Genomic DNA, 25,108 nt, shown 5'->3' with positions numbered 1-25,108 from the left:
TGTTTATCTAGACAATAAGAGAGGAAAAAGACCAGCACTTAAGTAGTGAAGTCAACTATGTCACAGCTAGCAACAACCAACACCAGTGCTTTAACGTTATGCAGAGTTAATTATATGAAGATCAGACCATGATATTGGCTCTAAAAAATAAAAAAATAAAAAGGAAAAGAAAAAGAAAACAAATGTTCATGAAAAACAATTATATTGTTACATTGGACTTAAACAAGAAAACAAATGCTGATGAAAACAATTCAAATTACTACATCAAAATGGCAACTACTTAGCCATGAGTGATCAAAAAGTTAGGTGTAGACTTACATAACATATATCGTGTGTAACAAATTGAGGTATCACCTCAAGTTGAAACTTGAAACCTTGCTTCTATGTCTTCAAGCCTTAGGGTAACTGCTCGCTTGTGAGCATCCAGACCTTCAACTTCAGCCATGGTTGCCACATAAGGCCCAAGTTTTCTCAAGCCTTCCTCTGTTAGAGATTGCACTGTAATGTACTTGAGGAAAGAATCCAATGAAACACCACCGTACATCCTTGCATATCCATAAGTAGGAAGCACATGGTTTGTCCCGCTTGCATAGTCACCAACACTCTCTGGTGACCACGGCCCTAAGAAGACAGAACCTGTAGTGTAGAGACAATCGTTAGAAATGTAAAATTGTCATCATACATCAAAGTTCAAGAAAACGGCAACAATGTATCTGCTTTTGGTTTGTCTGAATTGGGTCTTAGCAAGTTTTATTTTTCTTTTAAAAGTGTTTGCATCCAGTTTCAGTTTAAGTACACACAAGATTTTTATAGGTAAAAAGTGAATATGCCAAGCTACAAAAGTCATACCTGCATTCTCAATAAAACCCTCCCACTTCTCTGCATCCTCCACATTGACAATTAGATGTTCTGGTGCATATAGGTTTGAGAAATTTATTGACTGGAGAGTGGAGATGAAAAAACAACTTTTAGTTTGGAAACCCCAATGTAGATGTTATGATGTTGATGAATTGAGACATGATTAGCTTCAGGAAACTAGGAATTCGGTGGGAAAAAAAAGTAACTTCCTGAGAAAAAGAATTAACGGCATTTGGTACAAAGAAAGATATGATCATGACCTCGAGCACATCACGTGCATAAACTATAAAACTGTGGGTGAGGGCTTTAGCAGCAAACTCTCCTCTTGGAAGACTCCGGCACTGCTTGTTGAGTTCTTCCTCTACGCCGTTCACATTCACACCTTCACCAGCAATCACAAGAACTACTTGACTATCAGGGCCATGTTCAGCCTGAAAATTTTAAGTGCCATATTGAAATAATAGTAGTTATTCACTGCTATGAATGTAAACATTTTCTAAATGCAATTATGCAAGTAGAATCATTTTAAAACTCATCAAACCTGGGAAAGTAGATCAGCAGCTACATGACGAGGAATCGCATGCTTATCCGCAATGACCAAAACTTCTGATGGACCAGCTGGCATGTCAATTGCAACCATGGCTTCACTGTTCTGCAGAAGATTTTATGATTAAATAGTAACACAGCGGGAGATACTACAATATGTTGCTTGAAATGCAATGCATATACAAATTGATTCGTTACTACAATATGTTGCTTGAAATGCAATGCATAAACAAATTGATTCGTTACTTGAAGTATCATTTTTGCAGCTGTGACGTATTGATTTCCAGGGCCAAAAATTTTCTCAACCTGCAAAAGCGTTGTCACAAATTCATAATAAAATTTGTCATATCTAATAAGTAATAATGAACTTGCACTGATATAGGTTTGTTTATTTGTTTATTTATTTATTTTTGAAAGGCTGATATAGATTACGATAGAGGCAATAGATGAATCAATTGCACATAGGATAACATGAGTAATATTAATTGAAAGAAGCAAAGCTCAGTCCAATAACTACAAACAATAATCTGAATAGAAAATCTAATGAAACAAACAACACTTAGAAAATCCACCTTGGGACAAGTTTCAGTTCCCCAAGCCATGGCAGCTATAGCCTGTAATGAAGACGAATGTCATATTTATGATTGCTTCATTAAAGAAATTATAATATAAACGCATATACAAACAGCTAAATGATTAGACTAGAATCACATAACCAGACAGGCAGACACAAAAGCGGTTATGTTATCATCTTTCAAACCTGAGCTCCTCCAGCTTTGAGGATATGAGTTACCCCAGCTTTCTTTGCGCAATACAGTACCTCCTGCAAAAAATATTTCTAAAATATTAAAAAAAAAAACTAACCACACAATTATACTTCTTGTACAATATGGAAAAGTACCTTGCATATAGTGCCATCCTGAGATGGAGGAGTTGCAAGAACAATAGTTTTACATCCAGCAATATGTGCAGGCTGATAGCAAAAACAATTAAACATCAACGATGATGATGCGGTTATAGGATAGGACATGATATCAAGAACTAATGAAATAACTATTCACTTACAACAGAAAGCATCAAAGCTGTTGATGGTAATACAGCAGTTCCTCCTGGAACATAAAGACCCACAGAATTAATACTTCTTGCAACTCGCTTGCATTGAACTCCCTGGTATTTTCAGAAGACTCAAAACAAAAATATTGGTGTAACACCCCAAGAATGAACAAACACATAAGCATAATTACAAAATCAAAGGACTTGGCACAAACATAATGGTGAAAATCCAAAAATCAGGGGCAGTTATGCACATCTGACTAGAACCAAAATAAATCTTCCACGTATTTTGTATTCTGTATTTAATCTTTCTAGGAATATCTAGCCTTTTCTAAAAAAAGGACACCACTTAACATATCTTTAAATAATTTATTTTCAACTGTTTAAAAAAATTGACTTAATAAAACATGGATGATCCAAAGTAAGAATAAGAATTGGAATGGCATACATACTTTCATGTTCTCAACAATTCTCTCAGGTGTCTTCTGAGCAGCATGGAATGCATATATATTGTTGTAGGCCACATCAAAAGCTTCCTTAACAGCTCCATCAAGCTGTACTCCCATAGAACCACATGAAGTTAAACAACAGAAAAAGCTGACTCTTAATCACTCAAACCAGAAAATTAGTTGCAGAATTTCAATTTCAATTCAAGAGAAATAAACAAAGAAAACCTACCACTGGATCAGGCAGCTCCGACACAATTTCAACTACCTTATCCAATTTAGCCTTCTCAAATTTCAAAGTATACCTACCCGGAAAAAACAAAAGGTTCAAGTTTTGATGCATCATGACTAAAATCTTAAGCCATAAAAAAAACAAATAAAAATAGAGAAGCACAAACTCTTTAACAGCAGCATCGCCTCTTGTGCGAACGTCATCAACAATGGGGTTTACCTGCGAATTTGCAAAGCGCGAGAATGTGAAAATAAGGATGCACTGAAGAACAGGGGAGGATTGAAGAGAGAACACTGACCACAGAGAAAACGGAAGAGAAATCGATACGAGGGCGAGCTTTGAGACCTTGAAGCTCAGAATCACTCAGCTCCGACAACCTATACGACTTCATCTTCACCTAAATACAGTTGCAGCTACTGCTGTACTGGTCAACGACGTGGAAATGGAATACGGATACGGATACGGATACGGATACGTGTACTCCTCCGATAATTAAAGAGAAGCGCTTGACTGTTGTTACTTGTTAGTTAATACTTAATAGTATCTTCTAACACGAACGCTGTGAGTGCAATGGAATGAAGAACGGTTAGAGAGAGGTTTTCTTCTTCTACGGTTAGTGTGGTGTTGTTTTGTCACGCGCCGTCGCCGCCGCGTTGGCCCAGATGTGGTTGTGGGCTCACCAAAATTAAACTAGAAACCACGTTGGGCCAAAAACTGAAAAAAAAAAGCAGTACAAAACGAGAAAAAGAGTTAGAGCTTAGAAGTACAGAACAGAAGTTTGGTAGGTAAAAGATTTCACTTGGAAATACCAAAAAAAAAAAAAATTTCACTTGGTGACTTGAATTATTGGGCTAGCCTCAAGCTAAATACTATGATTGCTCATTTTTGTTCAGAAGAGATCTCACAACTAGTATCATGTTTAGAATTTACTATTTAGTGAAATATACTACTCATTTATTTTTCTTCAAATTCATATTTATTCATTCATTTGAGATTTATTTATTTATGTATTTATAAAAAGCATATTTATCATGAAATCGATAAGTTTGTTTCAGTCATTTTGAAGGATGGTCTGATGGTGCAAAGACGAGATTCATATTATATTCAAATTTATATTTACTTGACTATGTATATATCATAATTAGAATTTGATTATGAATTTGAACGGCTTAATATTACAGTCGAGATATACAATGTACAAACAATACAAACTCTAGTATTTTTAATTGCTTTTATCGCTAAGTAAAAGAAAAATAATCATAGCCCGAGTCATTGTCTAAATCAGATTTAATCATGATTAAGTGGCATGTCTTTTCCTTCAATTCTAGTATTGTCAGCCTTAAATTTCCTTAAATCTAGCAGGGTAACCTTTTATTATATTCATTTCCCAAGAATATCTCATAAAGGAATTGTAGAAATGATCCAATAAAATCTGCCCTTCTTTAAAAGCTCTTAACCGCCCTGCCCTTCTCCAAAAATCATTCTGTTGTTTCTCTACTTCACTAAAACAGGATTCTTGAGTACCTAAAAGAACTGTACAATTCAGTCTAAACAATTATTTGTTCTTCCTATGGCATACCCATTCCCATATTTTATTATAATGGTGATCCATATCAGCATCCTTGAGCAAGCCATCTTCAAGACTCCATTCTCTTTTAAAGACTGCAATTTGGGACGCAAAACCAGGTTCAATATCAGCAGAACCACCAACTCCACTAATCTCCACATTGTAGTTGTGCTGTGCAGCCAAGCCGGATGCCCATTTTTGGAACTGTTCTCTGGTCCACTCAAATTTGTGGTCATGGTTGCGAAATTTACATGATTGTAACAGGGTTTTCTCACCCGATTCCTCATATTGCTCTTGGGCTGCCAGATTGGATCTCTGGAGCACCACATTGTACTCATAATTTGGCGTAGAAACAATGAGAATCCTTGGACAAAAAAAACTCAATGCCACATCCCCGAATAGGCATGCTTCATCTTCATCCATATGCTCTATCACCTACATAGAGAATAATCTGAATAATGCTGCATGAGCAAATAATCTGGCGCAGCTAAGGGCAAGACAAAAAATATATAAAAAGCTTCGAGTAGTATACACTAAAAACCTATTCTATAGAACTTGAACTAGGACTCCCCTTCTGTAACAAGACAGACCTTACATATACCCAAATAAAAAACATGAAGTCGGCAATAGTGGAATATAGCTATAGCAGACCAAGTACCTCCAAACAAGTGCCAATATCAAATCCTTGCAACCTGGAACCAAATTTTGTAATTGAACCTTCATAGAGAATTAATGATTTGATACTTGTCAACTGCACACCACTGTCTGAGTTTGTGACCAACTTCGAATGAAGTACCTGCAGACACACAAAATCCAAACAGTGTTTTACTAATAGAATTCACATTATACACAGACAAAATCCTAATTCTATTTTGCTTTACACAGAATACCCTTCAAGATCATATTGATTAACTTAGCATCCAACGTAAAATTCAATTGCATAAACAATATTTCCATACTGGACAGAAGACGAAGTCAACAACTTTATGCCAAAAACATCACCCTCCAATATTAAAATATTTCCATCTACAAAAAAGGAGCATCTGGTTGTTTCTATTCAAAAGAGAAAAATAAAAAATCCTAGGGTATCGCCTCATCCATTAGGCATCAGATGAGAAACACATCTAAGCAAGAACTCCCCTCCCCTTCCATACACATAAATTTCCATATGGGAACCAAAAACTCATGCTTAACGAAACCAAGCCCTTTCCATTTGGACCAACATATAGTTGGTAATAGTTCTCTAAAAATGATGAAAATGATAATATATTCTCTATTCTGAAAAAAAGTTACAAGAACAAATATGAACATAGGATAGGTGAAGAAATGTGAACAACATATATTTTCTCACTTCAGGATATGTGATCATGTGCAGACAAGTCTCATGGTACCATAACTTTTAAAAATGACAAAAAAAAAAAAACCATTTCTTTCTTGTACATAGAAATAAGAAAAAAACCCAGGTACTCTACACAAAAATAAGTTTGATATATGAAATTGCTTGTGACCTTTGCAGCACGGGTCAGACCCTTCGGTGAAATATCAACACCGACAATTTTCTCCAAAGAAGTTTGATACTTCAACAATGCTTCCAACAAGCTTCCAGATCCACATCCAAAATCAATCTGCAATGTCCCCTTGAACGTCAAATTAACAACTCAGGTTAACATAAGAAAACAGTGCAGACAAGATTTTCCTTACCAAAGTAGTAGCATGGGATTCTATAATGTGTCGAACTGCAAATTCCACCCGTTGCTTTGAAAGTGAAGGGTTAAAAAGAGCCTGTTCCATCCTTTCCTCCAAAGGCTCTGCTACCTTGGTCAAATTTATTTCATATTCTAAGCAGCAGCCTTCTGATAAACAAGAATATCAGCAGAAATTTATTACAAGCTGATCAACATTCAACAAACATGATTCACAAGAGAAAGTAACTCACTAGAAGATAACAAGGACTGCATTTCGACTGAATCACTTGCTGAAGCAAAAATCAAATCAGAAGTGAATATGCTTGTAGTGAAGTAAGCAGACTGACCAACAGACATTTGCATCACAACCTCCTCCACATAGGAAATTACAGCACCGACTCCCACCTCAAACTCAAAGTTGTTTGTGACTTCAATAACTTTTTTAATATTCTCACCCTCCACAACCAAAGAAACTGAGTAACTTATACAAGATAAAGATCCATTGCATGGACAGACACCAGAGTCTGGACCTTCAATCTTTAACAAGCACACTCCTTTTACTGGCGTGGTACATGATGAATTTATACCCAGTGATTGATTAAGCTGCTGACAATTTTGAATTGAATGATAGTGTGAAATCTCTCTGAAAAAGTTCTCAGAAAAAATCTGGATGCCGAAGATGTCAGCAGTCTCATAAAGTGGTTCAAATGGAACAACTGTATTATTAAAATTATTGTTCAGCCACACTAGAAGTTTCAATGAAGCATTCTGAATGGCATCATTCTGCTTTTTAAAACAATCCTTTGGGAAACACTTAATTATCAAATTCTCACACCTAGAAAGTAATTTTACTTCACACTGAAACATCTCTGTATCTGATTGCATTGGTCTTGAAGTTGTAGGGGCCCCATTGACACATCCAATCACATCTCTGCCCAGGTCTGCAACTTTCAAATTTGATCCACACGATTCAGTTGGTTCTTTTGAAGCATGGCTTATAATGGAGAATAGAGGTTCAGATAGACGGTGCTGACGGCAAAAATTACAAAGTATATCCCTGGGAAACGAACCCCTCCAATTTGCTCTTGTGGTGAACCTTGAAGGTAACTCTGATGCGAGCAAAGCCTCTCTGGATAGTTTATAAATCCCACCTGGGGTCTTTCCTATAAGCATCCTGTATATAATCGAGGAATCATTAATCGATGCAAGCTTGGGTAAACTTGTACAAGAAACATGACAAAGGATATTTATCAAACAAAAAATTGACACAGATTTCATGTGACCAACAAAAGGGAAACAAAATGGTTATCGCCATTGTCCACATGTTAACCCTGAATCGGAAACAAGAAAATAAACTGGCCACCTAGAGCCTATATTAATTAGACAGAATGATGTGCACTAAGTTTGTGGGAATGCATATAAAGGTAGACACAATTATAGGCATTTTAAGCATTATGCTAGGATATGTAGAAATCCTTATGGATATAGTTTCAAGTTATAAGATATGTGATAAAGACATACAAAGGAAAAAGAATTTCACTGCACTCGGATGAGAAAAAGAGGGGGGGGGGGGGTTGGAGGAGAAGAAGGGGAAAAAAATTACTTCAGGCACTTCAGTTAAACAATTCACTAAATGATGTGAATTTAAAGAGACCTGTAATATGACTGAACTGCTACATCTTCATAGAAAAGATCTCTACATTTCCACGTATATCCAATAGATGCTAATATTGCATCACCAGCTATATCATGACCAGACAAGTAACTTGCCCTTAAATTTGAAGGTCCATCAAGATGAAGGCCATCTTTTCCATTTGGCAATTTAGAAGATGGATCCAGTATATAAGATTTTGGAGCAGCAAAGAACAGCCTTGTCTCGGAAGAAGCTTTACCCAAATTCCTGTCAAGTCAATAATATATTAGAAAGCAACCATCTAAATTATGATATGCACCTTTCAATTACATTTCACCTTGAAATCAAAACATTGGAGGCATCTTCAAGACCAAGTTCATTTGCAATTATATTAAGATAGTACTCTTTTGAGGAAATATGAAGAGTCACTGCTTCAACAGATTTTTCCTCTGAACTAGGAATGCGTACAGCAGCAACCTGAATGGGTTCTTGCAAACCGTCTTGTTTCAATAATGAATCTACAATATCTTCAGGATATGGACTTTGCTTTCTAATCCAGGGATGTTGTTCAGCAGTAGCAATAAATCCAGATAACTTTGTAGTGGCCTTGATTATGTATGACATAACCAAAAATGGATTCGACTCCACCTCAGGATCAATATATTTACACAAGCTACCAAGCTTTGCATCATAGACAGCAAGGACAGAAACAGGAAGTGATCCACAAAGATCACCTTTCCTCTGTAAAATTGCTCCCATGTGACCACTGAGCGGGTGGAGAGATGAAAGAAACTGTATAAGTGTCAGATGACAAAGAAGGGCGTCAGAATGAAATGAAAATCGCTGATAGTTTCTTTTGTCTAATTTTCATCATGATGGCCAACCAAAATAATTGTAAAAATCTTACCAAAAGTTAACCAAGCGATGAGACAAAATTGGCCATAAATAAAGTAGAAATTAAAGAATAGACAATTACAAAAACTTTTGGAGATAAGATCCATCCTAAAAGATTTTTTTACTTGAAATAAGCAATTTGGTAAGGAAAGGATGTAAGAAAAGAACGTTCTATTTCACCATCCATTTTACATTTTAAAATTTCAAGGTCTTAAGCTTTATACGGATAGAGGGCAATGAATACATATAGAAATAGCATACAAAATTCTTCACAGTTCACTACAATAAACGTAAATATTCAATAACTTGAATTCTCAAGAAATTAGAACCTCTAAATGAAAAAAACAAAAAGAAATTAATAAAATAATAAACAAATAAATAAGGTTGATCAATTGGCTGTTAAAAAAATGCAACTAAATAAACCAAAAGTAATTCAATGCAAAAAACTGAAGTGACCACAGTGATGACCATAATTATTTTTCATAATTAAAAGTAGGTATGAGCATGAATTCATGCTTAAAAATGCTCAAAATTCAAATAGATTACCTACATTTTCCGAAAACAAATAGTTAATTCGAGCAACAATGCTGTCCCATGCTTCTTCTGGAGTGGGGTCATCGGTATCAACACGGATGCCAAGCTGCAGTAGAGCAATTGACAGTTGTGAAAGTTAAACTGCCACAATCCTTCAGTACAAAGGTAAAAGAATAAAATAGCCGATACTAGCTCAATACAAAGAATAGATTCAAATAAATTGTAGCTTCAAAATAAGTATTAGGAAATCATTCATGTCCTATCCATAGTATTTTCAAGAGAATATCATATGAAAGAAACAATGATAATACCTCTAAATCTCTATTACAATACATTGTCAAAAATAATGAAAGAAATATTCCAGGGTCCAGTTAAAGACACTCATCTATCAAAATTCTTACAAATAACATTCTAGTTTAAACCACCTGGCACCTGGACATGACAAATCGAGAAGAATATAGATAAACACACAGTTAGAAAATGTCTATTATAGCATCATAACATCTTACTACAATCCTAAAAAGGCAAAAACGATCTCAAGAGTGTTTGGCATTGACATTTCCAAATTTTCTGTGTGTGTGTGTGTGTGTGTGTGTATGTGTGTGTGTGTGTGAGAGAGAGAGAGAGAGAGAGAGAGGGAGGGAAAAAAAGGAATTTTGGGGGAGGGGGGGGGGTACATCTTCCTCCCAGCTTATAAAGAAGATAGAAGCAAGACAAATCTAACTTAAAAATGAGAAAAGCACAATTATTTATTGAAATTCTATATTTTGCACACTAACTGGAACTAAGTGATACCTTCTGTATGGCCAACTCTGCTGCAGATTGCTCTGCATCCTTCTTTTTCTTAAAGATCCCTGACACCACAAGAAGTTCTGGAAGTTGCAAGGAGCAACGATAAACGCAGGGTCTTTTCTGTGGTATACTTAATCCAGGACAATCATTTTCATCAGACTCCTTAACTTCCTCTATAGTGTAGCAAGCCTTAGTGCCAAATTTTTGGTGTATTATAGTTTTAGGCGTAACAATTGCCTTCTTCGGTGCAACACCAGTAAGTTCTTTGGTCTCCATGAAAAAGATCAGGGCATCCTCTATCCTTGAAAACCAAATATTAAAAAATATATATATTTGATCAGCCAAGAACTAGTCTTTATTCTACATACTCGAAATTCAAGTATTCAACATCGAAAATCAACAGTTAACTACTTCTAAAGTTGCTACTGGCACAAAATCCGGATTGTACATAACAAATGACAACTACGCATTCCTTTTCCCATTTTCTTGGAAGGTGAGTAAAATGTTGAAGTGAAGCATGAGTAGAACGCAATAGATTATAACAACCTCCAGAATTAGAAGAAGAAAAAAGAAAATCAAACCCTCATTTACCAGTATGATCAAGAAAATAATAAGAATGATAAAGCGTGGTTTTGCAGGCGCGAATTGCGGAAACGCATTCTAGCACCGGGAATTAGCTATTTCCGAAAGAATGATGATGATGATGATGATGATGATGATGGTAAAAAAGAATCATGAATACATAGAGAGAGGATTATAGCGAAAGACAGATTAAGTGAAAGAGAGTGAGAGTATGAAACAAACCTTCGTTGAGAGGCTTGAGGTGAGAGAAGTGAAAACGGGGGAAATTGGTTTCGCGAAAGAAATTGCAAGAGAATGTAGCGAATGAAATTGTGATTCTGAATGTAATAGCAAGTGCAATGCAAGAACTAAGAACGCAAAGGTTTTAGAGCGGGTTTTGGAGGTTAAAAATATCCTTCACCTCAAAGGTCATGCCCCTTTCAACCTTATTAACTTCTTCGCTAAGTTCACAGTCACACAGGTCTTTCAGTCTTTCTCTTTCTTTCTTTTTTTTTTTTTTTCTTTTTCTTTTTTAGTATTTTTTTATTTAAATATAAGCCTTACAAAAAAAAAGTTAAAAAAAAGGGTTGGGGCTTCCACTAAATTCCAGGGCAGAACTCTCCTCTGAATTATTTTACGTTAAATTCAGTTTGAATAAATAATTTAATTAAATTTTTTTTGATAAAAAAAATTTTTTTTTTGGTGAACAACCAAGAGAAAAAACAAAAAAGTAGAAAAGAAAAAGAAAAGAAATCAGGTTCATCACAGTAAGAAAGGACAAACCACCTCTGGTGGCTGGTGCCAAAGGTGAACCTCATCAGTTTCGCTACCTCCAGATCTCATCTTTGCCAACCGATCTGCCACGACATTAGCTTCTCTCGGAATAAGCTCAAAACGAATATCCCAATCTCTTCTTAACTTCAAGTCAAAGATCAGTTGTATTACTTCTTTTTCAAGATGCCAAAGTGGAACTTGCCAACCAGTCACTAGCTCAAAAGCTGCTGCGCAATCTGTCTCACAGACAACAAGCTTAAGACCCGCCTCCCAAGCCCAAGCCAAACCTTTCCATATACTCCACAACTCCATCTTGATGACACTAGATCCAAAGGAATTTTCTGAGCATCCCATTACCCATTGACTGGAGCTATCGCGAATTACCCACCCAAAACCAGCACAATTATCCCCCAAGTTCACACTCCCATCACAATTTAACTTCCAAGCACCAGGTTCTGGCGGAGACCAAGATAGAGGTTTTAATCCCTGGATGCAACACACTCGATTCTGAGTTGTATATTCAAAATCCACCATGCACCTGCGAGCCTTGTATGCAATTGACCCAGCAGATCCGAAAACTCCCTGAAAATTACCCATATTTCTGTCTTGCCAAATTGACCATATTATAGCTGCAAATTTGGAACAACCTTCATTGATCTATCATTACCTTGACATCGCACCATAATGGGACAGTGGTCAGAATGCATCCTCGCCAAATTCTCCACATAGCTTTCCGGAAAACGAAAACACCAAGTATCAGTAGCCACAGCCCTATCCAGCCTCTTTGAGATGAACCGATTACCCTGCATATGTCTGAACCAAGTGTACAAGGATCCATGAGCTCCCAAATCAATCAAACCACACTCATCTAGGAGAGCTCCAAACCGCACTGCCCTTCGAGAGACAAAGTTCCCACCTTTAACCTCAGATGAAAGAAGGATCTCATTAAAATCTCCAATAGCTAATAAAGGACCTGAATAATTTCTGGAAAAATCTGTCAAAACCCTCCAAACTTCTTCCCTTATGCTAGGAACGGGACTTGCATAAATTGCTGCACAGACCCAAGAGAAACCGCCATTCGAAAACTCAACACACACCACTTGCGAACTCGCTGCCACGACATTGCAAGATACTCCAGGCCATGCAGAGAGCACCCAAATACCACCACTATGCCCCTGAGCTTCTTCAATATGAATAGGAGTATAACCTAATCTGTTTCAAAAGACAGCCACCTTTTGGAAAGCACAATGAGTCTCTAAAATGATAAAAATGTACGGATAAAAATTCTTTACCAATTGTTTCAGATGCACCCGAGCCAGCTTATTACTAGCTCCTCTCACATTCCAAGCTATAATATTTGCACAATCCATATTAATATTACTTGGAGTGAGACCCACACCTCAAATTATTTGAGGGTAGTGAGTGGGGTCTCCACTGTAACCACACTGTGCCCATTCTCAACCGGAGAATTCTGAAGAGAATTAGGCCTTAATCTCTTTAAATTGCTTCTGAATAGCGTTTTAGAAGTCCCCGCACCTTGCAAATAAGCCCCTACCCATTCTGAACCAGGTCCTTGCTTGCCACTCGTCACACCTTGACCAGAGGTAAAACCTGACGAAGCTAATTTAAAGTTCCTCGCTTGTTTTAACACTTGATTGCACTTACTTATGTGTAAAGATGATTCAACCCCATTGATGCCTTTCATAGCAGGTTCTCCTTTAGCAACATAATTAGAAGATTTATTCACATAAACTTTTTTGGACTTATCCTGGTCATGCCTACCCAAAAAGACCTTCTTGCCCTTTGCCTTTCTTTCCACCTTGGTCCACGTTGTATCCCCTGCATGTGCCCCTTCCATTACATGCACTTCCTTATCCTTATTCTTCTCTATCCCAATTGTAGCACTACCAAAAACAAAAGGCTTCTCAATATTAGAAGAAAATGGTACCTGATCCATCTTCTCATGATCTTGTTCCTTGTCTTCATTCACCCCTGTTTCATCAATGTTCGTCGAAATTGAACTAATCAATTTACAGTCCACGCCAACATGCCCATAACAACCACACGTATTGCAGACCAACTCAAGGCTTTCATATTCAACATCCAAAACCCTCCCATCCACCTCAACACTACGAGTAATGGGAACGCCTAAATCAATCTCCACACAAGCCCTCGCATACTTCCCTCTTGCTGCCATCTTAGTTGCTACATCGACTTTCACTGGCTTTCCCACCGCAGCGGCAATCCTCAACATAGCCTTCTCATGGTAGTAACGAATCCCTAAGCCGTAAAAGCGTACCCATACCATGGTGGATCCAAAAACCTCCTCCTCTGAATAGAACTCAGGTGACCATGGCTTTACAGCAAGATAGAACCCAGATATCATCCAAGGACCACCAAGTAATACCCTCTCCCGATCTTCGAAAGCATCAAACTTCACCAGAAAATAACCATTTCCTACATCCAGAACTTGAAACCCACCCTTCAATCTCCACACCATACTCAACTTATGCACCATCGCTGTGTAACTCATATGCTTGCCCAAGACTTTGACGACGATCGCTTCCTTATATGGTACAGATAACGCCGCCAGCCCTTCTTCTGAGAAGATGACCCGAGGAGGATGCGAATCCCCGTGGTTCCCTTTGATCACCTTGGCTAGCCTCTCTCCATCTAAAGCCTCATTCCAAAGCATAGGAGACAGAGACTTCTGTCCAGTCACCATGTCGCGAAAGGAAACCTTTTGAAAGCCATGTTTTTCCTTAGAAACCCTAGTACCCTCCTCCTTCTCACCAGATACAAACCCCCCGACGCTCTCCCCCTTAATTCTACCGCCGGCATTACCGGTTACCTCACTATGTGTCACCCTCTTCGTGAACCCCCCCCCCCCCGCTCACTCCGTCACTCATACCTAAATATATTAGAAGTAGTTTATAAATAAATTATTTTGTGTTTAAATTTTTAATTTTAAAAGTGTTTATTTTATAGAATTATGATAAAAAAAAATAATATTATGAGAGAAGTCATTTTTTTAACTTCTCTATAAACTCTTAAATAATTTCTTAAAAAAGTGCAATTTAATTTTAAAAATTATACCAAACATTAATATTATTACTTTTCATAAGTGAAAAATTTTAAAACTTTTTAAACGGGCCTAATTTTTTATGATCACGTTATCGTGCAGAATTATATAAACACAAATTTAACATTAAGCCAGGTTTTATAAATAATAATAATAATAATAATAATAATAATAAGTAGATGTCTAAACATAATATCTAAGACTAATGTGCAGATAAATTTTCCTAAACAAGTGCTTTTTTGAAGACTCTTGGAATAAAATTCTCTCTGGAATTGGACTGAAATTTTGTTTTATCAAAAAATAGAATAAATTCCAATTCTAATGCCCGCAGATAATATGTATAGTTCCCAAATACAGGCCTCACAAATCATAATTTCCATTTATTTATTTTAATTTGTATATGTATCATATTCTATACGGGATAATAATTGTTTTGGGATTATCTGAAACAGTAATTTAGACCTTAATGTGAGGTTTAAACTTTCTTTAAGGTAGCATCCAACTTGTGTTGGTGTTGAGGTGCCGCTGTTCGAGTTTTTCATGAGAAAGTGAGAGTGATATCTGCAAGAGATTCCGATACTTAAACTAGCAAAAGTTTTAGACAGGTTTTTAGTAGATTGGATTTTCAATATGCCTTTTGGAGTAGTTCCACCTTAAATGGTGGATGGCCGTTCCTCTTTTTTAGAAAAGTTGTTTAAATTTCCCTTCTAGATGGATAGAAGATATCTTAAAAAGTAGTTACTTATTCAAATAAGTAAGGCTGAACTGCTGTCCTTGTGCCCGACCTTTATGAGGTCGGGTAGGAGTAGATGAAACAGGATTTTAAAAGTACTACCCATACTGAAGTTCGAGCTTTTAAGAGGTCGGAGTCAAGCATTTGTAGATTTGTTTAATCTTTGGGATATAGTCAAGCTATGTCGGGTATGCCTCCTTTCTGGAGAAGGGCGGGTACTCGACGTGTTCTTCAAAATCCGAAACGACGTGTCTTTTCATGATACAACGCACGTAACTTTTGTAGTTTTTTTGGGATCTGCGCACATTATTAATGACGGGACATGAAATGACTTTTTTGTCCCTAATGTCTTATAAATATTCAAACTCATTTCTCTTTTTTCTTTTTCGTTTTTTCTAAAATGTTTGCACTCACTCTTTCTATTATTTCCGAAGAATCTCTTTTATCTTTCCTACAATTTCTACTGTTTTTTCAAGATTTTTATCTTGAATTCTTGTTTTAGACATTAGAAGCTTTAGATCATATAGGCTTTGCTGTTGCTATGCATCATTTCCTCTTTGCATTCTCTTTAAAGTTAGTGCTTTAATTCTTTTAAATTTCTATTTCTGTTTTTTGCATTTTAGGTGGTACTTCTTGCTTTTGTTTTTACTGGTGTTGGAAATGGTTTAATTGGCTTTTCAAAAATGGAGTTTTAGTTTTGATAACTTTGCCTTGAACCTAATCTTTATTTGTTATTATCACTGTGAATTTGAGTGTGGGGCTTTCTTTTGTGTTGCTCCTAAATAGCACCATTTTCTCTGAAGATGGTCCCATTTTTTATGTGATCTCGTTGAATATCCAGGGTTGTAGGAACTGTAATATTAAAAATAACCCGACCTCTTTGGATTTTGTTGTTTTACCTGTCTTGCCGACTTGTAGTAATGATATTTCCTTTTGTTGTACTGTAGGTGTAGCATTTATTGTAATACCCTACCACACAGAGCTTTATACCTAGGACGTAAATCATAGGTGGCGAGGCGCTACGACCTCTAAAACAAAAATATGTAAATAGATATATACGAAGAATAGTTTAACTAGGAGTCTTGAAAGAAAAGTTAAACGAAACACCAATAGAAAAAGTGCATCACTCTCGATCGGGTCAACGCAGAAAAGTAGATAAGATTGAATGGAAAGGATAATATATATATAAGATCAGAGTTCCAAAATATAGATATCAAGCTCTAGATTCGACTCGTAAAGCTAAGGCCGGCCAGAGTATATATATATATACACAATCCAAAATACGACTCGAACTACAGAATAAATACTTGTTTTTCTATATCAACCTCAAAGAGGGACAAAACATCATATATAAAGGGTGGAGAATCTGTATACATATATATACATAAACAAAATACAAATACTAAGTCCCAAAATAGTTCTTCGCTTCCAAGAGTCTCTAGAATGCTCAACGAGGTTCCTCTCAACCTGCATTTGAAAACAACAGAATATATATGGGATGAGAACCGGGAGTTCTCAGCATGGTAAAGGTGCCCGCATAGTTAACATAAAAAGTCTCAAAAAAGGCAGAGGTATTCCTAGAACTTCGATACTCAGATTTAAACTTAAGATCCAACTAAACCATAAATTAGGTAAAACTATCTAAGGGATTCAAGTTCTAATCTAACTTTAACCTAACATTTCACTTTCTGTCACCTCCAACCCTTCGAAACATTGGTGGAACAACCCTCAGCGTCACCTCCACCAGCATGAGGGATCTCTCAGTTGCAAACACATACAAAACAGACAAGGAAAGCACAAGTATAGATAGCAGTTATAGCAAATAGCTTAGGTAGCAGTTAATTACAGATAAGCAATTAGGAAAACCAAAACAATGCACACTTAAACAAATCATACAAATGCACATGATGTATGCCTGTCCTACTGGCCGTGAGCTCACGTATCGATTACTTTGCCAGAACCCAACACACCTGGTAACTAACCCGGATATCGTCTCTCTGATATACATCCACACTCTTGTGGATATAGTGTCTGTCACACTCTTGGGATATAGTGTCCGTCACACTCATGGAATATAGTGCATGCCGCATTTTCTGGAATAAAGTGTTCCCACACTCTTGGGATATAGCGTCCGCCATGCTCTTGAGATATAGTGCCCGTCACACTCATGGGATATAGTGACTGACACACTTCCCAGGGTAAAGTGCTCTCACACTCTTGGGATATAGTGCCTGCCCACTCTTGGGATATAATGCCCATCACACTCATGAGATATAGTACCCGACACACTTTACAACAGAGAGAAGATGATGCAACACAAGTGGAACATATTATACACAACCAATCTCACAAGCAGAATCACAACTTAACAGGATCAATCATCAATCCACCTCATGATAGTCACAGTCACTATCTATCATGGATATAGTGTCCAGTACACTCTTAGGATATAGTGCATGTCACACTTTTCAATCATAATCATTATCCTCATCTCTTATCCGAACCAAGTGGACAACACCACTGCCTCATATCCGGGGTCTCTTTCTCAATCAGATTCAATCTCATACCACATTTAATATTTTTGTACTTCTCAAACTTAAATAATCACTTCACCATCTTCCTTCACTACCAAGTTACTCTCCTCTTTAGGTTTACCCCTTTCTCTATGGTTAGGAACTAAATTTGGGACTTTTGAAGGTAACTATAGAGGTTTAGAAGCTAGAAAACATATTTAAATTACAAAATACAACTTTTCCAAAACAGGGTGGTCATGCGTACGTATGAGGTGCGTACTCATGGATGTAATACTACCAAACTTGCATACGCAAGCACCTCCCGCATACGCGGGTGTCCAAATCAGAGGAGGAGGTTCACGTACGCATTCACATCGTCATATACGCATGTGTTGAAAACTGGGCATTCTCGCGTACGCATGTTTACAAAAATAGCCAAACTCGCGTACGCGTCCACCCCATGCGTACGCGAAGGTATTGAAACAGAAGGAATTCTCGCGTATGCATGCATGTGTCTGCGTACGCATGCCTTGTATTTTTCAAAAAAGCTGCCAAGTCTGCAGAAATCACTTTTGCACACCAAACTTCCAATGCGCATAACTTTTTTGTTAAAAATTGTTTTTGGTCCATTTTTAAATGACATAAACTTCACGGACCCAATTTTTATTTGAAATAAGTTTGAAAAAGTTTGAGGATCTAGAAGCCAAGTTATGGCCCATCGAAGTTTGGTCAAAAATCAAGTTTTACCAAAAATACCAAACCTTCATTTTTACCAAAACTCCAATTCAAACCAATGTTTCACACCCCTAAAACCATACCAATTACATTCCAACAATGACATAATCATTCTAACTCTTTCCCAACATACTAATATTCAATTTTATCAATTTTATTCCAAACAATCCACAATAAAAACGATACAACTCATCAATATATCTACATTCACAACTCATAATCTTCATTCACATCAATCACCATCACAAGCTCATAATACACACAACATTATTACCAAAATCACTAAACTTTAGCAAGTTCACTTAATTCAACCTATCTTACGGTCAACTAGCCTAAGTTTTCACGTTACATTACACATTATCTACGAGAAACCAAAATTATACCTTGGCCGATTCTTTCCTAGCCAAAAACACCTCAAATTACTTCTCCTTCACAAGCTCCAAGTCACAATTTCCAATTCTGCAAATCCAATCACCCGAATTTTGCTCCAAACCGCCAAATTGAACTCCAAATCAACAAGAATACAATCTACTCCACACAATATCACAATAATTAACATAGAACTCACTAATTCAATAATTTACAAGGGTTAGGATTTCCTTATTGTTATCCATGGGTCAATTGGACTAAACTCAGTGATTTTTTGCTACTAGAGTTTACCTAAATCATTAAAATCCCTCAATTCCCAAACCAAAAACGTGAAAAAGAGGAAAACAGAGAAATGTGCACAAAATTTATAGTTTCTTATCACAATGTTTCATTAGAATTGAAGAAAACTCCGAGACAAATGCATGACCATAAACGGCTCATCAATCGGAGCTCTGAATTGAAAGTTATGGAAGATTGAAGTTTGGAGGTGATTTGGGTTAGGGTTCCATGGCTTCCCCTTCCTCCTTAGTGTACTTCAATGTGATTATGGGGGAGATAAGGCTGAACTAAGCTATTTATATGTTGGTCCAATTTTGAGTCAAAACCTTTAAAATTATTGTTAAAATTCATATTTTTAATATTTCTACTCTTCTAACTTATCAAAATTTAATTTCCTAATTTTTTAAATGATAATTGATTTATTAGCTAATTCTTTATTAATTTCCCGAGATTTACATTTATGTCTCAATCAGTGATTCACAATATGTCTTCTAAGGTCCCATTCAACCTGATTTGGATAGATATATTAATTCTTATTCCCGTCTCCGTTATTGATAACAATTATGCTGAAACCTTCCATAGGCACCATAGGATATGTCTAAATTTGGAGAATGAGAGAAATTATGAGATTGTAGTTGCCGACCCTGAGGAAAGGGTGTGTTTTTTCCGACTTGATAGGTCGGAGCATCACTTCATGTACCTATATGATTGCTATTTTACAAAATTAGATGTTAGTCTTCCCTTTTCCGACTTTGATTCTAAAGTCCTTAGGGTTTGTAACGTTGCTCTTCCTAGCTTCATCCTAATTCCTGAGCTTTCTTAAAAATTTATCAGCTTTTTTGTCGGGAACTTGACATCCTTCCTTCTCTTAAGTTCTTTTATCTCTTTGTTCTTACCAAACCTTTTAGCTCCAAAAAATAACGTTGGATCTCCTTTCGAGCTGTCCAAGGGAGGAAGGTCTTTGCCATTTTTTGATGACTCTTTCAATGACTTTAAAAATTACCATTTTAAGATTCGTGCTGTTGAGGGTGTCTGACCTTTTTTTCTAAATGAGAAAGACAAACCCTTTTCCCTTTGTATTGGAAGGAGAGACTGGTAATAGTGAAATATAATTTAGACCACGTAGATGTGGTTGAAGGGAGTGTAGTAGCTTTGTTCTAGGAGTGTTGGGGCCGAGCTCCTTATCTGGACACGAAGAGGTTTATAGGAAACCTAAGCCAACTTCAATACGAGTTAGGTAGCCTTCACTTAATTTTTGTAGATACTTTTTTGTTGGATTGCTTTGTGGATGGATAATGTGACCCGACTTTCATGTCGTACAGATAAGATGGCTCCTAAAACTACTATGAAAACTCCTCGGACAGCTAGAAAGAATGTTGTCGCCCGAAGTATACAACTAAAAGAGGCGGTGAATCTGTCAATCTTTCCTCACCCTCTAAATCGGACTCGGGTGCCTCAACCTCTATAAAGATTACTTCTGATCTGACTCCCCGGCTAACCCCTCCTCCTTCTAGCTCGGTAAAACAGACAGCTCTTCCTCCACCTTCCAATTCTAAGCTGAACCCTAAAAAGTGTAAGACTTCGGAACCAAGGGGTATTTATGAGCAGGATTTTGATGTCATTGCTTGGAGTGAGAAACACATCCTTCCACACAGCTTTATCAGTATAGATGACGTTGCCATAAAGATCCATCTTCAGGTTCATGCTTGGGTAGAATTCGGGAAGCTGGGGTTTGTGCAACTTTGTTAAGAGAACTGGAGAAGACTCCCGTTGATGTCACTCAGCGCACTTTGACCGATCTACACGCTGAAGTGGCATCCTTAAAGGAGTCAAAAAAGGAGTGGGATGGTGAAAGGGAGTCCCTCATTTCTAACCTTAGCAAAGCTCGGACAATAGCAAAACAAGTATCCGTCCCAGGATCGCTAAATAATGAAAGGAACGGATACTTTTCTGAATTGAAGCACATAATGAATACTTTGTTGAGGCAGTTGTTAAGGATAACAGTCGCAACCTAGAATGGAGATTGTTTGGGGTGTATCTTAGCACAAACGAAGCAATAAGAGTGGGGCAGTTTCAGGAATTAACTTCACTTATTCAACAATGTGATGGAAGAGTGATAATTTTAGGAGATTTTAATGCTATTAGAAATCAGGGAGAAAAAGAGGGTAGGAATCCTCGATCTGAGGTCTCAATGGAAAACTTCAACTCTTTTATTGATGATAATATGCTAATTGATTTGGGGATGTTAGGCGGTCCGTACACATGGACTAATAGAAGAGGAGGAGATGAACTGATTAGAGAGAGGCTGGATCGTGTGATGATCGGTATGCAATGGAGGGAACAATACGGGTTGGTTGTAGTGCGAAGACTATATGAGAATGGTTCTGATCATTCTCCCCTTTTGCTGGATTCTGACCCACCAACATGGAAAAGTAAAAGGCAGTTTAAATTTCAGGAGCGTTGGTGTGGAAATGATGAGGTTAGACGGCTGATTTTGGAGGTTTGGGAGATAGAAATCCAGGGATCACCCATGTTTATATTAGCCCAAAAATTCAAATTATGCAGACACAAATTGGTAACTTGGCAGCAGCAACATAAGTCAAATTCTAGAAAGGAAATTGAGGAGCTAACTCTCAAACTAGAAGTGCAGAGAACTGAGGGTACCCATGGGGGTTCTGAAATAAATGCATTGGAAAATAGATTGGAAGAAGCTTACAAAGCAGAGAAAAGCTACTGGAGAAAGAAGTCGAGATGCAATTGGCTTAAGAGTGGGGATCGTAATACAAAATTCTTTCACCAAAAGTTCTAAACTAGAAACCGGAAGAATAAAATTTGGGGACTAGTTGGAGCGGATGGTACTATTGCCACTACTCTGGAAAATATTGCCAAGGTAGCTGAGGACTATTTTAAACAGCTTTTTTCATCGGCACGAAGTACTAATCCGAGTATGAATTTTAAGGATTTTAACCTTTCGGTTACAGCTCACATGAACCGAAGGTTGCTGAGATCGGTTACTTTTGAAGAAACCAAGAGGGCAACATTCAGTGTTTGTACACAAAACGCCCCAGGGAGCGATGGATTCACGGCGAAGTTCTTCCAATTCTATTGGGATATTGTGGGCAGAGATGTATTTAAGGCAGTTTGCAGTTTCTTTGGCGGAGGGAGAATCCTGAAATGTTTTAACCACACCCAAATTTGCCTAATCCCTAAGATTCCAGATGCCAGAGATATGACACAGGTTAGACCTATTAGTCTTTCATCAGTTTTTTATAAGATTATTTCTAAAATACTGGTGCATAGACTACAGCCATTCATGAATAATATAGTAAGTGTGAATCAAAGTGCATTTTTAAAGGGCAGGCTCATTTCTGATAATATACTAATAGCTCATGAATGCATGCATTACCTAAAAACTAAAAGGAGTGGTTTGGAGAATGAAATGGCAATTAAATTAGATATGAGTAAAGCCTATGATCGAGTTGAATGGAGTTTCTTATGGTTTATTATGATGAAGATGGGTTTTGATGAGAGATGGATTTCTTGGATTCGGGAGGTGGTCACAACTGTTTCTTACTCGGTTCTTGTGGAAGGTAAACCTTTTGGTTATTTTAAACCAACAAGGGGTATCCGCCAAGGAGACCCTTTATCATCCTACCTATTTTTTTTTTTGCGCAGAAGGACTCTCCTTCTTACTACACAAGGCTGAGCAAAACAGGGTTATACAAGGCATCAGGATCCATAGAAGGTGTCCAGCTATTAATCATATTCTCTTTGCAGACGACTCTATTTTATTCAATAAGGCATCTCTAGAATCATGCAATGCTATTTTAGGACTCCTAGAAACATATGAAAGAATAAGTGAGCAGAAAGTCAATCTCAGCAAGTTGGCAATTTTTTTCAGCCAAAACACAGCAGACTCTCTACGACTACAACTAGCTAACAGGCTTGGTATCCAGCATATAGGGATGCAAGATAAGTATCTAGGTCTCCCAGCTATCGTTCAACGATCCAAAAAGGCTACCTTTAGAGCTGTTAAAGATAAAGTTCAGAAGAAATTATAAGCCTGGAAGAGGAATTTATTATCAGCAGGAGGAAGATATGTACTTATTAAGGCAGTGGGAGAAGCAATTCCTGTGTATACCTTATCATGTTTCAAACTCCCAGAAATGCTTCTAGATGAAATACATAGGATGTTTACACAATTTTGGTGGGGTCAACGAGGAACAGAGAAGAATATGGCATGGATCAGCTGGGACAAAATGACTAGACAAAAGAGAGAGGGTGGTCTTGGCCTCAAAGATCTGAAAGCTCAGAATTTGACACTGCTAGGTAAGCAGTTTTGGTGGATAAATACTAATCATAATTTCTTACTGGCTCGCATCCTAAAGACTAAGTATTTTCGGTATACATCGTTATTAACAGCAGAAAAAGGCGTTAATTCTTCTTGGGGCTGGCAGAGTTTATTAAAAGGAAGGAAGGTAGTGGAGAAGGGACTTGGATGGAGTATAGAAACTGGTGAATCAGTACGTATTTGGCAAGACCCTTGGTTGCCCCCTCCATACCCTTTTTATATTAATCCTACCAATAATCCAGCAGCAACAATTTACAGAGTTAAAGATCTATTGAGAAATGATAGAAGTTGGAACCTGGAGCTGATAAACGCACTTTTTTTCCCTAACACAGCTGCTCGAATTTGCGCTATAAGTTTGAATGAAGATGGAATTGACAAGATCACTTGGGCCTGGAATAGGAATGGAAAATATGATGTGGCCTCTGGATATCAAATTGCATATGCTTTCTCTCATGCCCCAATAGAGCAATTTCCACAGGCAATGCAAAACTCAGCAATTTGGAGAAGACTATGGAGCCTGAAAATGCCACACAAGATTCAATTATTTCTATGGAAGTGTATCCATGAAAAACTTCCTGTTCTTAAATTGCGACATCAACGATTCCTAACAACTTTACCGATTTGTCTAAGATGCGGTGTGGAAGAAGAGACCATTTGTTACTGTCTCCTACGTTGCAAGGCTGCGAAAGAAGTTTGGGGTTTGTCTACATTAGCAGCGATAGCACTGAACCAACCCATGAGTACCTTTGAAGAGTGGTGGAAACAGTTGACGATTTCAATTGGAACCGGAAGAGAAGGTGACAGAAAACTGACCTTGTGTGCTATTCTGTGCTAGAGTCTATGGAAATCAAGGAATCAAGAGATATTCGAGGGAACAAAGACAGCGTCTTGGGAGACCTTCAACCTTGCAATGAAACTGCAGCAAGAGCTTTGGCCAAACTAGAAGAGCTATCGTTACCTTCTGCATCCTTATTAAATGATTTTGTGTTTTTTCTCTTAAGTAATTTTCTTTCCTTTCAATAGTCCAGGGCTATATTTTTTGGGAGAATCCCACCTCTTAATTTTTGTCCCAATTTGGACCATGTATTTCTTATTCTTATATGAAGTACAATAACAATAACTTTGGTAAAAAAAATAATAAAATATTAAGTATAAAATAGTAAATTTACATGCAAAGGAGTAGTACTTATTAAATAACTCTTCCACCTTAGTCAATGACAACAATAAAAACGTCTCACGGTCCACAAATTTAGCTCAACAAAATACACAAATTCAGTTACAATTTTAGTCTTTATTATTTTATCTTATCTTATATTTAATTATTTTTATCTTATCTTTATTTGCTTTTATCTTTCTTAGGCCAATGCTCTGTATATATAGTTTTACGTTCATAATACAATTCAATTCAATCAATTAACAATCAATAAATTTTTTTTTATCTTTTCTATTCTTTCACAGTTTTATCGTATTC

At 37.1% G+C, this 25,108-nt stretch overlaps 4 protein-coding genes across 11 annotated transcripts; 1 reads left to right on the top strand and 3 right to left on the bottom strand.

The window, feature by feature from the left end:
- Nucleotides 1–168: 168 nt before the first annotated feature.
- On the bottom strand, nt 169–3,893 carry LOC112734568 (histidinol dehydrogenase, chloroplastic). Its single transcript, XM_025783941.3, has 13 exons — nt 3,434–3,893; nt 3,302–3,354; nt 3,136–3,208; nt 2,910–3,011; nt 2,470–2,571; nt 2,306–2,377; nt 2,165–2,227; nt 1,977–2,018; nt 1,651–1,710; nt 1,400–1,510; nt 1,119–1,289; nt 850–940; nt 169–636 (listed from the first exon to the last, which is right to left on the bottom strand). The coding sequence occupies exons 1-13, from the start codon at nt 3,524–3,526 to the stop codon at nt 356–358; spliced, it is 1,314 nt and encodes a 437-aa protein (XP_025639726.1). The 5' UTR covers nt 3,527–3,893; the 3' UTR covers nt 169–355.
- A 586-nt stretch (nt 3,894–4,479) lies between these two features.
- LOC112734566 (small RNA 2'-O-methyltransferase) lies at nt 4,480–11,273 on the bottom strand. 8 transcript variants are annotated; one of them, XM_025783931.3, is made up of 10 exons: nt 11,045–11,273; nt 10,244–10,541; nt 9,465–9,554; nt 8,358–8,812; nt 8,042–8,287; nt 6,639–7,561; nt 6,404–6,555; nt 6,211–6,327; nt 5,361–5,498; nt 4,480–5,153 (listed from the first exon to the last, which is right to left on the bottom strand). In XM_025783931.3, the coding sequence occupies exons 2-10, from the start codon at nt 10,514–10,516 to the stop codon at nt 5,118–5,120; spliced, it is 2,430 nt and encodes an 809-aa protein (XP_025639716.1). In that variant the 5' UTR covers nt 10,517–10,541; nt 11,045–11,273; the 3' UTR covers nt 4,480–5,117. The 8 variants fall into 8 exon arrangements, with proteins under 8 accessions (XP_025639716.1, XP_025639711.1, XP_025639713.1 ...); XM_025783926.3 differs by having other exon boundaries at nt 4,480–5,137; XM_025783928.3 differs by having other exon boundaries at nt 4,480–5,137; nt 6,404–6,552.
- A 925-nt stretch (nt 11,274–12,198) lies between these two features.
- Nucleotides 12,199–14,300, bottom strand: LOC140183658 (uncharacterized). Its single transcript, XM_072232124.1, has 3 exons — nt 13,017–14,300; nt 12,916–12,923; nt 12,199–12,787 (listed from the first exon to the last, which is right to left on the bottom strand). Exons 1-3 carry the CDS (start codon nt 14,298–14,300, stop codon nt 12,199–12,201), a joined length of 1,881 nt encoding a protein of 626 aa, XP_072088225.1.
- A 6,313-nt stretch (nt 14,301–20,613) lies between these two features.
- Nucleotides 20,614–24,472, top strand: LOC140183657 (uncharacterized). Its single transcript, XM_072232123.1, has 8 exons — nt 20,614–20,674; nt 20,985–21,134; nt 21,275–21,765; nt 21,874–22,063; nt 22,268–22,524; nt 22,801–22,876; nt 23,451–23,615; nt 23,709–24,472. Exons 1-8 carry the CDS (start codon nt 20,614–20,616, stop codon nt 24,470–24,472), a joined length of 2,154 nt encoding a protein of 717 aa, XP_072088224.1.
- The last annotated feature ends 636 nt before the right edge of the window (nt 24,473–25,108 follow it).

Source organism: Arachis hypogaea, chromosome 3, assembly GCF_003086295.3.
Source record: "Arachis hypogaea cultivar Tifrunner chromosome 3, arahy.Tifrunner.gnm2.J5K5, whole genome shotgun sequence".
Lineage (NCBI taxonomy): Eukaryota > Viridiplantae > Streptophyta > Magnoliopsida > Fabales > Fabaceae > Arachis > Arachis hypogaea.
This window is presented reverse-complemented; position numbering and strand designations above follow the sequence as displayed.

What these genes read in the sequence shown, in the direction of transcription:
- LOC140183657 (XM_072232123.1), top strand. Translation starts at nt 20,614, where the DNA reads ATGGCTCCTAAAACTACTATGAAAACTCCTCGGACAGCTAGAAAGAAT. An exon ending in ATGCCAGAGATATGACACAG is followed by an intron (nt 22,525 to 22,800) that starts GTTAGACCTATT and finishes ATTATGATGAAG; the next exon opens with ATGGGTTTTGATGAGAGATG. An exon ending in TTACTCGGTTCTTGTGGAAG is followed by an intron (nt 22,877 to 23,450) that starts GTAAACCTTTTG and finishes TCAAACTCCCAG; the next exon opens with AAATGCTTCTAGATGAAATA.
- LOC112734566 (XM_025783926.3), bottom strand. Translation starts at nt 10,516, where the DNA reads ATGGAGACCAAAGAACTTACTGGTGTTGCACCGAAGAAGGCAATTGTT. An exon ending in TCCAATGTTTTGATTTCAAG is followed by an intron (nt 8,288 to 8,357) that starts GTGAAATGTAAT and finishes TTGACTTGACAG; the next exon opens with GAATTTGGGTAAAGCTTCTT. An exon ending in AATCCCATGCTACTACTTTG is followed by an intron (nt 6,328 to 6,403) that starts GTAAGGAAAATC and finishes GGGACATTGCAG; the next exon opens with ATTGATTTTGGATGTGGATC.
- LOC140183658 (XM_072232124.1), bottom strand. Translation starts at nt 14,300, where the DNA reads ATGGTGACTGGACAGAAGTCTCTGTCTCCTATGCTTTGGAATGAGGCT.
- LOC112734568 (XM_025783941.3), bottom strand. Translation starts at nt 3,526, where the DNA reads ATGAAGTCGTATAGGTTGTCGGAGCTGAGTGATTCTGAGCTTCAAGGT. An exon ending in CAGCTTTGATGCTTTCTGTT is followed by an intron (nt 2,378 to 2,469) that starts GTAAGTGAATAG and finishes TTTTGCTATCAG; the next exon opens with CCTGCACATATTGCTGGATG. An exon ending in GGGTTTTATTGAGAATGCAG is followed by an intron (nt 637 to 849) that starts GTATGACTTTTG and finishes TCTACACTACAG; the next exon opens with GTTCTGTCTTCTTAGGGCCG.